We start from the raw sequence: 13,189 nt of genomic DNA, 5'->3' as shown, positions 1-13,189 counted from the left end.
CGTAGGACCATAAAACATCAAAGTGTAGATACTTCAGTTGTGAGGTCAAGTTCTCAGAGCATGTCTTTAGTGATGCAAGCACAATTGCTTTAGTGTACCAAGAGTTCTGTCTATGGATGAGGAACAATAAAGGAAATTGCTCAGAAGTTGTGTGTCTTTCTTGGTGTTTTTGGGGGGGGGGGCTGACAATAATAAAAAATATAAGTATACAGCTGTGTTGATGGTCATCTGTGAATCATTAGCCTGTAGGACATCTACAATGTAAGATGAATCCTGAAGGACACCATTGGCAATATAAGGACAACTCATAACCTGAGGAGCTACAAAGAGCTCTTACAAGCTTCCTGCTTGGTCTGTATATCGAATTTTATCAAGTTGTCCCTATGAACATATTATTGCCATAGCTTTCACTACTATGATTGTGCATCCACCATAGTGAGGTTTCTAAGCACTTCTCAACCAGCTACTGGATCATGGTTACATGGTGATGAATTAGATTCAACTGAGATCTACATCTGGGCTGGAGTCCTTTTGAGTCCATCCTTCCATAAGTGGTATTGTATAAGTACATTTTGAATTGATCCCCAAGAATAGCACCAGTTGCATGATGGAAAGTGCTTCTGAATTACATCCAAGATTGTTTAGAAGAACATCAAAAGCTTTTGAGATGTAGAATCACTAAGGTCTAGTTTGGTTCAGTGGTTAAAGCCCAAAGTCACCTAGGCAGCTTTTATGCCTATGGTAGAACTAGAACTCACAATCTCTCCTGGTTTTTAGGCCAGCACTTTAACCACAGCACCAAACTCTCTCTCATTTCATGTCACATCTTCAGCATGTCATGTGGAGATATACCAAGGTGAAGCCCTACAGGTCTTGCCAAGAATTTCCTTGCACCCTTAAGTTGTACAAATGGAACAATATGCAGTGTATCTGTCAAGACGTTCTCCAAGTTACATCAGTTGGACTTAGAACCAGTTATGATATCCATATTGGCATACAAGCAATTCCATCTATAAAATATATCCCTATTGATCACAATAAATGATTTAAATGGTCTCTATTTTTCTTCACATAGACCAGGATGTGAAAAAGCTCATCCAGATGACTCTATTATGGCTTTGCAACCTTCTGAATCATTGTTCCAGCGTTCGAATGGACTCTGAATTGTATTCCAAATATTTGCCCAGTTAATTATGGTGACTAGTTGACAAAGGGAGGGTTTTTTTTAGTGACAATGCAGTCATCTGGTTGTCTATCCTGGTCTAGGAGGCAGAATAGTGAAGGCAAGATGCCTCCCAAGATGCCTTCAAAAACATAACATTGACTATTTTGACCAAAATGGCCTGCTATTCCCTCTTTCTCAAATGCATGAGCTAATAGTTGCATTCCCAAGATAGCTTCCATTACTATCCCAGCTCTAAAGATAGTCTTCTGCTTACAACAGTTCATTTAGTGACCATTCAATGTTATAACGGCACTGAAAAATGTGACTTGGCCATTTTTCACACAACTGTTGCAGTATCCCCGTGGCCATGTTATTCAAATGTTTGGCAACTGGCTCATATTTATGATGATCATGTGATCCCCTTTTGCAACTTTCTGATAAGCAAAGTCAATGGGGAAGCCAGATTCACTTAACCAGGTTACTAACTCAACAACTGCAGTAATATCTATGGCAAGAAAAGTTGTAAAATGGAGCAAAACTCACTTAACCAACATCTCACTTAGTCACAGAAATTCTGGCCTCAGTTGTGGTCAAGGACTATCTATATTAGACTATTTCTATAGGAGTTTCTTTTAGGAGTGAGGAAAAACCCCAGAAATCATGATTTTGAAAAGCATCTTCCTTCAGAAGTTATGGGTTTCTCCATTGGGTTTGCTAGCAACGCAAAGGCATCTGTATTTCTCTGAAGTAATTAGCACCAAAGCATTTGGTACAACCAATACATTGTTTTAATTAGCAGTGGAACATCTTAATTTCTCAAGAACCGGCTTAATTCAGGGTGTGTTGCCTTCTTACTCCATTTCAGTTAAAACTGTTTTGGCAAAACTTTAAGTTAGCTCCTTCTCAAAAGTATTCTGTTGTATAGCTTTCTTTCCCCCTGTTATTTCTATTATGGTATCAGGAGAGAACGAACTAACAGTGATAAGACATTAGGTTAGAAAAAATTCATCTCTAGGCTAATGCAACATGTGTGTGTGCATAGGGGTGTGTGTCTGCGCACACAGGTGTTTGAATGCAACTGTGAATCAGAGGCAGCTACTTAATTGCTGGAGCCTATAAAAGTGCTGGGAGGGGCGGGTTTTTCTCTTCACTTTTGGGCGCTTGATGAAACTCTTCCAGCAGCAAGCAGGTAATACCTTTGCAATGATAGAAAACTTTTATAGTTTGTGCTGCAATTTTTCTTAGGGAGTTAATGCTGGCTTCTTTGTGATATTTCTTTGAGAAAATAGCTTCAAGGTGATTTCATGACTTGACTTCCATGTTGTTGTTGTTTTTTTGCCTTTATCAAGTTTAGTTCTCATTTTTACAAATGTTCCATGTTTTCTTCGTTTCTCAGTTTTACAGATGGGGGGGGTTAATTTCTTTTTTTTTAAGCATTTTTAAACAATATTTGTATTCCTCTTGCTCTTTATGTCTTCAAACCTATTTTAAAATGCTGCCTAATATACAGTCTTTGCAACCATCTTCTGTGATAAATTTTACATGTTACTTTTAAGAATATTTGTATTTTTGCACAGACTTTTCTCTTATCTTGCTTTGTCAACTGAAATGCAAATTTTGGGTTATTGCACATTCTGAGGAATGTTTTTATTCACTCATTTGTACAAGTAAAATGGATTCGTTTCTCCTGTGTAACTTGCTGGAGTCCGTTTGTTTTTTTTTTTTCAGTTACGTTTTCTGATAATTTAAGGATATACGGGGCTTTCTTAAATTATTTAAATTAAATTAATCTTAATTTCCAAACCAGGTTAATCTCTTTTTGTGTAGATATTTTATCAAACATGCAATTTACATGTCTAATATGAAGCCCAATTGTTTTAAAACTTGCTCTTCGCTACAGGTTCACTGTTTTGATTTGAAGCTCTTTAAATTACAAGCCGCTCTTAGCTAAAAGGGTATTTCTCAAGTTCCGCGACTTTAAGACACGTGGACTTCAACTCCCCGGAGTTGCGTCTAATTTGAAGAGTTTAGTCAAACAAGCTAAAACTGCGTTTCTCACGTTCGGCGACTTTAAAACGAGCGAAAGTCGGCGCTCGGAATTTCACAGCGGAGGAATTTAAATCCGCTGGTTTCAAAGTTGCCGGGCTTGGGGAAAAAAAAACGTCGCTTTAGCTCTGAGTTAGGTGTTGCGCGCGTAATTTAAAGGTGCTTATTCAGACAACAAGCTAAAGCAGCGTTTTTCCACCCTGGCAACTTTGAGTGGACTTCGGTGCCCACAATTCTACAGCCATGGAATTGAAGTCCACTTGCTTTAAATTTTTGCCGAGGTTGAAAAACGCTGCTTTTGCGGCTATGCTAAAAACCTGCGCGCAATTTAAAGAGCTTGGTTCAGACAACCAAGCCGCCTTTCTCAATTTTGGCAACTGTAAAATGAGCGGACTTGGAATTTCATAGCTATGGAATTGAATTCCACCCATTTTACGGTCTTGCTCTCTCTCTTTCTCTTACTTATTGCTTTATTATTATTGCTGATTTTGTTTAAATTTCATTTTCAGCCTCTCAATTTAACGCTGTGCGTTGAATTCTACATTGAAACTCACCATGACGGAATTCGGAGACGCTTTGAAGATGATCGGCGAGTTTGGGGCGTTTCAGAAATATTTGGTGTTACTTCTTTGCATCCCCAGTTTTCTAACCCCTTTTCACATGTTTGGCCAAATCTTTACTAGTATTGATGTGCCTCATCGCTGCAATATTAGTTGGATCCGGGCAATTAGCCCCAATCTAACTTTTCAACAGGAGCTGAGTCTGACTATTCCCAAGAGACCTGATGATTCTTTTGATCAATGTTCTAGATTCACTCCAGCAGTTCTCGATATTGAATCGATTAGAAAATATGGGCTCAATTCCACCCAGCGCTGTGAACAGGGATGGGTGTATCCAACAACGGACGTGCCAACACTGGTGACCGAGGTATGTGCTTCACTGCCTTCTTTTTAAGTGCAAAATGATTCTGTTTTGAAATCTTGAGAATTGCATCAGCTCCTTCAAAGCTAATTGATGGAATTGGTGCAGCTTTCCTGTTATCCTAGAACGGTGGGTCGGGGGATTCAGGAAGTTAACTAAAACAGAATTTATCTTTCTTTTTTTCCCCTTCCCCTTTAGTTTGATCTGGTCTGTGACCGAAGATACTTAAATGACATCTCTCAATCCATTTTCATGGGTGGTTTATTGGCTGGATCACTGATCTTTGGCTCACTGAGTGACAGGTAAAGTAAGATATCTCACACACGAACTGTGTGCTGGAAGGGGGTGATGGTTTTTTTTTTTTAGCAGTTTATGCAGGGCATCAAAAAGGGGTTCACAGAGGCTCCGAAAGTTCAAGATCGCTTCTGTGCCTGCAATCCATGTCTTGCCTCTTTTTACACATGTTGCACCTTCCGTTTCCCATCTAGTCATTCAGCTTTTTCAAAAGTACACCCATTACTATTTTAATAAATACATTCTGCTTTGTTGCTTTGTTGTTCTATTCTATTTTCCCAGCGTGATGGAGACCTGCATCTTTACATAATGTGCCCTGCATTTGACCATCAAGATGGTGGTGACCGCATCCATAGGAACAAAGCACTTTCTGTATATTAAGGACAGAGCTTTGAACCTGTGTTTGTGATTGCCATCTTGACTTCTTTTGGACCTCTTCTTGAAGATGCTATTTTCCTAGCTTTGTTTGCTAGGAAAAAAACCCAGCTTACTTTTCTCTAGGAAAAACAGCCAACAGATTTTTTTTTTTAAAAAAAAATGTGTATTTTCATTCTGAGAATTATAATTGAGTCTTCTTGTAACACATGCCATTGTTTTCTCCAGGGTTGGAAGTCAAATATCCATCCTAGTTGCTTTGTTCATAATGGGATTCTTCGGCACGGCTGTAAGTGTGGCATCACATTTCTACGTTTACATTGCCCTGAGATTCATCGTGGGAACAGCTCTGGCTGGGATCAGCATTGGCGTTGCAACTTTGAGTAAGTCCTAGAACCCCAAACTTCAGCTTCTAAGAGATCAGAGCCTTTGCTTTTTGAACAAATCTACCGTAACTTGATTTTTTTAAGATTTCAGGAAGTTCTCTGTATATTAAGACTTGGATAAACTATGAAACATCAAAATGAGAGATGAGAGATGGCAGACTTTTATCGTAGACTATAAAATGAGCCATTTAGTCAACGTCCATAGATGGCAAAGGATTTCTGAATGGAAAATGAAATAGATGGAAAAGTTTCTTTGTGAATTGAGATTTGAGAGTTTTCCATTTCTCTTTAGGTTCGGAGTGGGTTGGCCCGTCTTACCGTCCACAGGCACTGATCATCATCCATTGTGCCAACGCGCTGGGTCAGATGGCTCTAGCTGGCATGGCATACTTTGTCCGTGACTGGAGGCTGTTTCAGATAATATCCTCTGGCCCTGCCTTTCTCATATTTTTCTACGCTTGGTAAGTCTTCTGCATTAATGTTAGAAGGAATTGCATCTTCTGCTTTTTGTGGGCATCCAAAACCTGACTCTGGGATTTGAACTTTTTTTGATTCAGGTCAGTTTGATTTTTTTTTGCTAACACACTTAGCTGTTCTCAATTTTGGCAATTTAAAAGAGCTGGACTTCAACTCCCAGAATTCCCCAGCCAGCATGGGATATGTGTGTGTTGAAGTCCAAGCTTCTTAATAAAATTAAGAAACATTGACCTGCAAGAAGGTGTCCAGCTATTCTTGCTATTCAAGTTCTCAAAGGGAAACTGTTCAGTTCCTCACCTTCGCAACTGCATTTCCACTTCTTATTTATGTTTTTATCTGTTGCAGGGTCCTTCCAAGCTCTGCTCGATGGCTGATAACCAAAAAGAGAATAAACGAAGCGAAAAACATCATTCGAAAAGCTGCTCTCATCAACAAACGAACCGTGTCTGAGGATGTCCTTAATCGGGTACCAAATGCATAATTATTTTAATGCTCTTTTTGAGGAACATTTTAGAATAGAACACTTTAAAGGAGGAGATTAAAATTGGCTTTATTACTCCTTTCCAATGCTATAACTTCTAGTTTTTTCCCCCTTCTTTGGTCTTTTACTTCTTTTTCTCCCTGAAGAGGTCTTTTGAACAAAACTTCTGGCTTTTGTCCTCCCTGCTTCTTTTTATATAGTCATGACTGAAACTTCTGCCCAACTTTACAAAAACAAGTCTCAAAAGCTGTATTTTTATCCAAAAAGTGTACAGGTATTCCTCCACTTGTAGGAATAGTTCTGTAGTGACTATTCAAAGTTACAACTACTCTGGAAAAAGTGACTTACTACTTGCATTTATTTATTTATTATTTTATTTGTTTCAATTTCTATACCGCCCTTCTCCAAATAGGACTCAGGGCGGTGAACAGCCAAAGTAAAAAACAGGACATACAAAATTTAAAAACAATTTAAAATAATTAGATATTTTGGCCGTAAATTAAAACAAACCAATTTAAAATCAATTTTAAAATTTAGGACTGCCACAGCATCCTAACCAAAATTTGGGAGCTTGGCAGCCGGCATATATTTACAGGACAGTAACCATGAAATTTGACTAATGTTCTGCCTTCCATTTTGTGGTCGTTCCAGTTGGTTCCGGAAAAGACGGCATCACGTAGATGCCTCTTGGATCTTTTCAGACAATCGCACCTGAGGAATATGACTTTGATCCTGGCTTTGATGTGGTAAGTCTTCTTTAAAAGGCATTTTAAAAAAGCCCCACAAAGCAGATGTATTTTCAATGTAATGTACGTGAAACCGATGCAACTTCTCAGAGGAACCTCTCATCTTCTGATTCTTTCCTCAGGTTTGTGGACAGTTTGGTATATTACGAAGTGAGTCTTCACGTTGGGGATTTCGGCTTGAATATCTACCTGACCCAACTCATCTTTGGAGCTGTGGAAATCCCATCTCGCATCCTTTCCATTTTTCTTCTTCAATTGATCGGGAGGAAGAAATGCCAGTCCTCTTGGCTCATCCTGGGAGGAATTATGTGTGTCGTCATCTGCGTGATCCCCAAAGGTACATTAGATATTTGGGAACCAAAAATAGGGTGATCTTGGCGGGTTCAAAAAATGGCGGGTGATTTAATTTTAGCAGGATAGATTGTTTAGGTGCCATAAAAGCCATTTTTGGCTCTTAGCACTCACATCAATTTTTTTTTCCTCCCTCCACCAAGATCTGTTTCCAACTGAGTCCTTCAGGTCTTGCAAAGATGCTCTTTTTTACCGCTGTAACTTTTTCTCTTTCCTTCCATCTTTTCTAGCATTAGAGCCTTTTTCAGAGGAAAAGTGAAAAGTGCGGATCCTGACTCAAACTCTTAATTTATGTTTTCCAATTTTATATTTTCTCCTCGGTGGCATCTCATGGGTGACTAAGCCTTCCTGATTAGTGCAGGAATTCAGTAAGTGACTAAAACTTTCTCCTGAAAGGGTCACAGAAACCAACCTAGCCCCACTCATGGATTTGCGTGAACCTAGACCCCCCAGGTTTGAAGTTTTCAAATGCTTTGTAAGCTCTCAAGATGGTTCTTTCTCACCTCATTGGTTTTTCCCCCCCTCAGAATTCCCTCTGATTGTGACTGTTCTAGCCATGATTGGAAAATCTGCTATGGCTGCTTCTTTTTCAACCACCTATCTGTTTTCTGCTGAATTATTCCCCACCGTTGTCAGGTAAATATATTATCTATGTATTTATGTATTTATATTGTTTATATAGTGGGTACTTGCGGGACCGCCTACTACCACCAAAAGCCTCCCACTGGCCGGTACGCTCCCATAGAGAGGGGCTCCTCCGGGTGCTGTCGGCCAAACAATGCCGACTGGCGGCCCCCAGGGGGAGAGCCTTCTCTGTGGGGGCACCTACTATCTGGAACGAGCTCCCCCCGGAGATACAGAGGATCCCGGATCTGCACACCTTCCACCGCGCTCTAAAGACCTTTTTATTTCACCAGGCAGGCCTGGCCTAATTTTTCTCCCTCTTTTATAAAAGAATTTTTAATTTTTAATATTTTTTAGTATTTTATATATTCAAATTTTAAAATTGGTTTTAAATTGATTGGGGTTTTAATTTGTCTGGGCCAAAACTATTTAATTTGATTTTAATTCTGCTTTTTAAATTTTGTATGTATGTATTTTATTGTTTGACTGTGCACCGCCTTGAGTCCTTCAGGAGTAGGGTGGTATAGAAATAAAATAAAATAAAATAAATAAAATAAAATAAATTTACTTACTAACCTTGATTTAGAAAGACATCCAGATCAAGCAATTGTGACTCTGGGCAGCACAAAAACAACACACAACAAAATAAGTGTGCCCTTCCCAAATTTAAAATAAATGCAGTGTGTAATTTAATTGTTAGCAGTCTTTTTCAAACTTGGCAACTTTTAAGATACGTGGACTTCAGCTTCCAGGATTCCCAGAAGAGAAGAAGTTCATTTTTTTTTTAAGTTTTATTAACATAAACAAACATAAAACACAAATACATGTAAACACTTATACATTAATAAAGAGTCAATCGACTAACTTCTAGAAAACCTTCGCATCGGTGATTAATGTCCATTTAACCAATTTTCCTTAATCATACTATTTACAAATTCACTTGCTTATACCTTGATATATTCATTGAAGTTCAGCAGTATCTTTCTACAAACATATTAACCATTTATTTATACAATCCTACGGCTCATCTCATGTATCTATTTCTGCAATTCTTGAGTTATGTTCTCCTAATGTCCTATGTTGTTGGCCCTATCCTTCTTTCTAACCATGTGTACCATTTTTGCCAAACTAAATAAAAGTCAGTGTTCTCTTTATCTTGGAGCTCTTTTGTGAGCCTATCCATCTCTGCGCATTCATTTATTTTTGTTATTATTTTTTCTTCTGTTGGTATTATCTCGGATTTCCAATTCTGAGCGTACACTATACGTGCCGCTGTCAATATGTGGATGGTAAGATATTTTATCTCCTTGGTACACTGTGGTGTAGTCATTCCAAATAGAAAGAGTTCTGGTTTCATTTCTACACTTTGCCTCGTTGTTTCTTCGATTATTCTCTTAATCTCTTGCCAGTAGCGTTGTGCCTTCCTGCAAGACCACCAGAGATGGTAATATGTCCCCATTTGTGTCTTGCACTTCCAACACATTGGTGATGTGTTTGGAAACATTTTAGCCAAACGTGCCGGAGGAAGGTGCCATCTATAAAATATCTTGTATAAATTTTCTTTGTATGGAATCGACAGTGTCATCTTATAATTTTCTGCCCATAGCTTGTCCCATCTATCCAACTCTATATTGTGACCTATATTTCTTGCCCAGCTTACCATGTTTTCTTTCACTGTTTCCTCCTCTAATTTATACCTTATTAAATATCCATAAATTTTAGATATTATTTTCTCATCTGTGCCTTTTAAAATTTTATCTAGTTCACTTGGTTGGCTTTGAAAATCATAATGTCTCCGGTCTGCTGTATATTTTGACTCAATTTGAAGGTATGGCCACCAATCAATCATAATGCCTCGTCTTTCCAGTTCTTGTCTCGTAAGTAGGTCTCCCTCACTACTCAACAATTCTTGATATTTCCGCATCTTTCCTATTTCTATAGTGTTTGGATAAATTAGCGCCTCCATAGGCGACAACCATCGTGGGATTTTACTATAGTGTTGCCTTCTGATATCTTGCCATGTTTTATATAGTGCACCTCTTATTACATGTCTCTGGAAGTACGGATGTTGCTTGTCTGTGCCTTCCCACAGAAAGGCATGCCAACCTCGACTCAGATCAAATCCCTCCAAGTATAGCGTTCTCCTATTTGATAGATCTATCCATTCTCTGATCCAATTCAACGCCGCCGCCTTGTAATATAGCTCCCAGTCTGGTAGAGAAGAAGTTCATATTATTTGCTTTCTCATTTATTTTAATCTGAAAACTTTTTAGGTTGAGTGACTCAGGTTCTTTTATTCTATTTCTTCCACCAGACAATTCGGCCTTGGCTTATGTTCCATGTCTGCTCGTGTTGCGGGGATCCTTGCGCCATTGCTTGGCATGTTGGCCACATACCACCTTGCTATTCCTATGTTCATCTGTGGAAGTTCATCATTGGTTGCTGGAATTTTGTGCTGCTTTCTTCCTGAGACCCGCAACAGAGATCTTCAGGATATGACACCTGACCCTAAGGCTCCACCAACCCGAGAGTGAGTTTATTAAATTTATTTGTTTGTTTCTTGAATTTATATGACTGCCAAACTCTCAACCCCCCTGGGTGGCTTACCCAATTAATGTGGTTAGGATTGTCCCAAAGATGCTTTTTCAAGAGGCAACTGGACTTTGTTTTTCCTTGAAAACATTTTGCTTCTCATCCAAGAAGCTGCTCCTCCTTCTCCTTCTCTCCTTCTCCTTCCTTCCAACTCTGTTATTCTCTGAAGCTTCTCAAATAAGAAACAAAATGTTTTCAAAGAAAAACAAAGACAGTTGCCTTTTGAAAAAAGCACCTTTGGGACAGAGAGAAAAATTCAAGTGAAGACTCCAACTTTCTTTAATTTAACAGTAACAGATTTGGAAGGGACCTTGGAGGTCAGCTAGTCTGTCCCCCTGCTCACGCAGGAGACCTGTACTAGGGATTCGAACCGCCGAACTGCCAACCTTTCTGATTGACAAGCTCAGTGTCTTAGCCACTTTAAGATTGGGGACTGTTCCAAAGATTTAGTGAAGTCTGTCTATTGTTCTGTTTCTCAATCTTTGCCCCTTTTAGATGGGTGGACTTCAACTTCCTGTTTCTTTCTTTCTTTCTTTCTTTCTTTTTTAGGATCGCAGCAATTTACCTTGAATGTGAATTGGAAACTGGAAAAGAAGACGAAGAAGATGTCCTGGGTGAAGAAAAAATCAAGAAAAGCTATGTGTAAAACCAAGACATTTACCAAGAAGTTTACCAAGTTTTGTACTTAGCAAATCATAACTTGGTTTGTTGATTGTAAATATAAATGATTTTCCATCTTACCCAGAATTATTCTAATCATAGTTATAACTTTGACATGTTTTCACATTGGGGTATTATTTTAGATTTGGGGTGCACATAACCTTGGACTAATCTTGGGCTACAACTGCCCTCCAAGGTTCAGTAGAATTAAATGGTGACTTTAATTTCTTTGTATCTGCATATCAATAAAAACTGCATATAAAAATCGCTGCTGCCTAATGTTTTTCTTTTAAATTTCCTATTTATTAAAATATTGCGTTCATTACTTGGTGGTTGCTTGGCGTTGGAAACTCAGCGGGTCAGAATAATTTTATATTTGGTTTTGAGAAATCTTGAAACAATCAGAACATTCTGGAACATGGTTGGCTGACAGGATTTTACTGACACTGCCAAATCTTTGTGTGGATGTTGTTGAAAGGCACACATGGACACATACAGGTAGTCCTGAACTTAGGACATTCCTTTAGTGATTGTTCCAAGGTGCTGGAAAAAGCGACTTATTGGCACTTAGGGTGTCTATGGAGATTCTCAATCATCAAGGTCATAGAACATAGAATAAGAAAGATGGAAGGGGCCTCCAATCTCTTTTTGAAAGCTTCCAATAATGGAGTACCCACAACTGCTGAAGTTATTCCAACAGTGCTTTGCAGACTTCATGGTTTTCAAACATCAAACCATCTTTCCAAATTTCATGGTTGTCCTAAAGTTGCTTTTCAAAAAGCAACTGGACTTTTGCGTTTTCCTAAAATGGAGCCTGGTGGCTCAGCAGACTAAAAAGCACTGTTATTAACATCAAGCTGTCTGCAATTACTGTAAGTTCAAATCTCACCAGGCTCAAGGTTGACTCAGCCTTCCATCCTTTCGAAGGTAGGTAAAATGAGGACCCAGTTTGTGGGGGCAATAAGCTGACTTTGTATAAAATATACAAAAGTATGAAGGCTATAGCTTAACGCATTGTAAGCCGCCCTGAGTCTCCGGAGAAGGGCGGCATATAAATCAAATTTAAAAAAAAAAAAACCCAAAAAACATTTCACTTCTTATCCAAGAAGCTTCAGAGAATAACATAATAACAGAGTTGGGAAGGGACCCTGGAGGTCTTCTAGTCCAACTCCCTGCTCAGGCAGGAAACCTGATACCATTTCAGAAAAATGGCTACACAATCTCTTCTTAAAAACCTCCAGTGTTGAAGCAACTCCTTCAGCCTGAGTTTTCAAGGTTAAACAAAAAACAACAAGTCCAGTTGCCTTTTGAAAAGCACTTTTGGTATTTAGGACCCTTGCAGTCACATTATTTTGGTTTGGACGCTTGGAAACTGGCATTTATGCCATATTTAGCATCTGGGGAAGGGGGTGTATTGTGATTGCCATTGTAATCTTCCCAGGAGACTTCTGACATGCAGTATCAATACAGGAATTTATTTATTTAACCAGAGTAAATAAAAAAGAGTCTTAAATCAGGTACAATCACAAGGTGATTCACCTAATGACTGCATCACTTGGTGACAGAGGTTCTGGTCCCAATTATAGTCATATGTTGAGGAATATATGTCTATGGAGATTCTCAGTCATCCAGGTCCTGGTTGTCCCAAAGGTGCTTTTTAAAGATGCAACTGGACTTTCTGGTTTTTCTTTGAAGATGTTTCACTTCTCATCCAAGAAGCTCAGAAGTGAAGACGCTGAAGAAGCTTCTTGGATGAGAAGCAAAATGCCTTTAAAGAAAAACCAGAAAGTCCAGTTGCATTTTGAAAAAGCACCTTTGGGACTAAGGATTATTTCTACATGTACATAAAATTATCTGCCACAATGTCCTTCCTGTCAATGACTATTTCAGCTTCAACCACAACAATGCATGAGCAAATAACAGATACAAACTCAAGGTAAACCGCTCCAAACTCGATTGCAGAAAATATGCTTCAGTAACAGAGTGGTCAATGCCTGGAATGCACTACCTGACTCTGTGGTTTCTTCCCCAAACCCCCAAAACTTTAACCTTAGATTGTCTACTGTTGACC

General features: G+C 38.8%; 1 protein-coding gene across 1 annotated transcript; it reads left to right on the top strand.

Annotated features, from left to right (window-relative positions):
• Nucleotides 1–3,766: 3,766 nt before the first annotated feature.
• LOC117654818 (solute carrier family 22 member 13-like) lies at nucleotides 3,767–11,375 on the top strand. Its single transcript, XM_034401737.2, has 10 exons — nucleotides 3,767–4,138; nucleotides 4,331–4,434; nucleotides 5,030–5,184; nucleotides 5,480–5,648; nucleotides 6,010–6,130; nucleotides 6,797–6,891; nucleotides 7,014–7,228; nucleotides 7,770–7,878; nucleotides 10,181–10,396; nucleotides 11,008–11,375. Exons 1-10 carry the CDS (start codon nucleotides 3,767–3,769, stop codon nucleotides 11,102–11,104), a joined length of 1,653 nt encoding a protein of 550 aa, XP_034257628.2. The 3' UTR covers nucleotides 11,105–11,375.
• Nucleotides 11,376–13,189: the final 1,814 nt, after the last annotated feature.

The sequence above is a fragment of the Pantherophis guttatus genome, chromosome 4 (genome assembly GCF_059756535.1).
Source record: "Pantherophis guttatus breed Tessera chromosome 4, ASM5975653v1, whole genome shotgun sequence".
Lineage (NCBI taxonomy): Eukaryota > Metazoa > Chordata > Lepidosauria > Squamata > Colubridae > Pantherophis > Pantherophis guttatus.
The sequence above is the reverse complement of the archived record's forward strand: the minus strand, read 5'-3'. Positions and strand labels throughout refer to the sequence as shown.

Excerpts from the sequence above, each read along its gene's own strand:
- LOC117654818 (XM_034401737.2), top strand. The coding sequence starts at position 3,767 with ATGACGGAATTCGGAGACGCTTTGAAGATGATCGGCGAGTTTGGGGCG. Across the intron at positions 4,139-4,330 it reads TGCCAACACTGGTGACCGAG|TTTGATCTGGTCTGTGACCG; the intron begins GTATGTGCTTCA and ends CTTCCCCTTTAG. Across the intron at positions 5,185-5,479 it reads CATTGGCGTTGCAACTTTGA|GTTCGGAGTGGGTTGGCCCG; the intron begins GTAAGTCCTAGA and ends ATTTCTCTTTAG.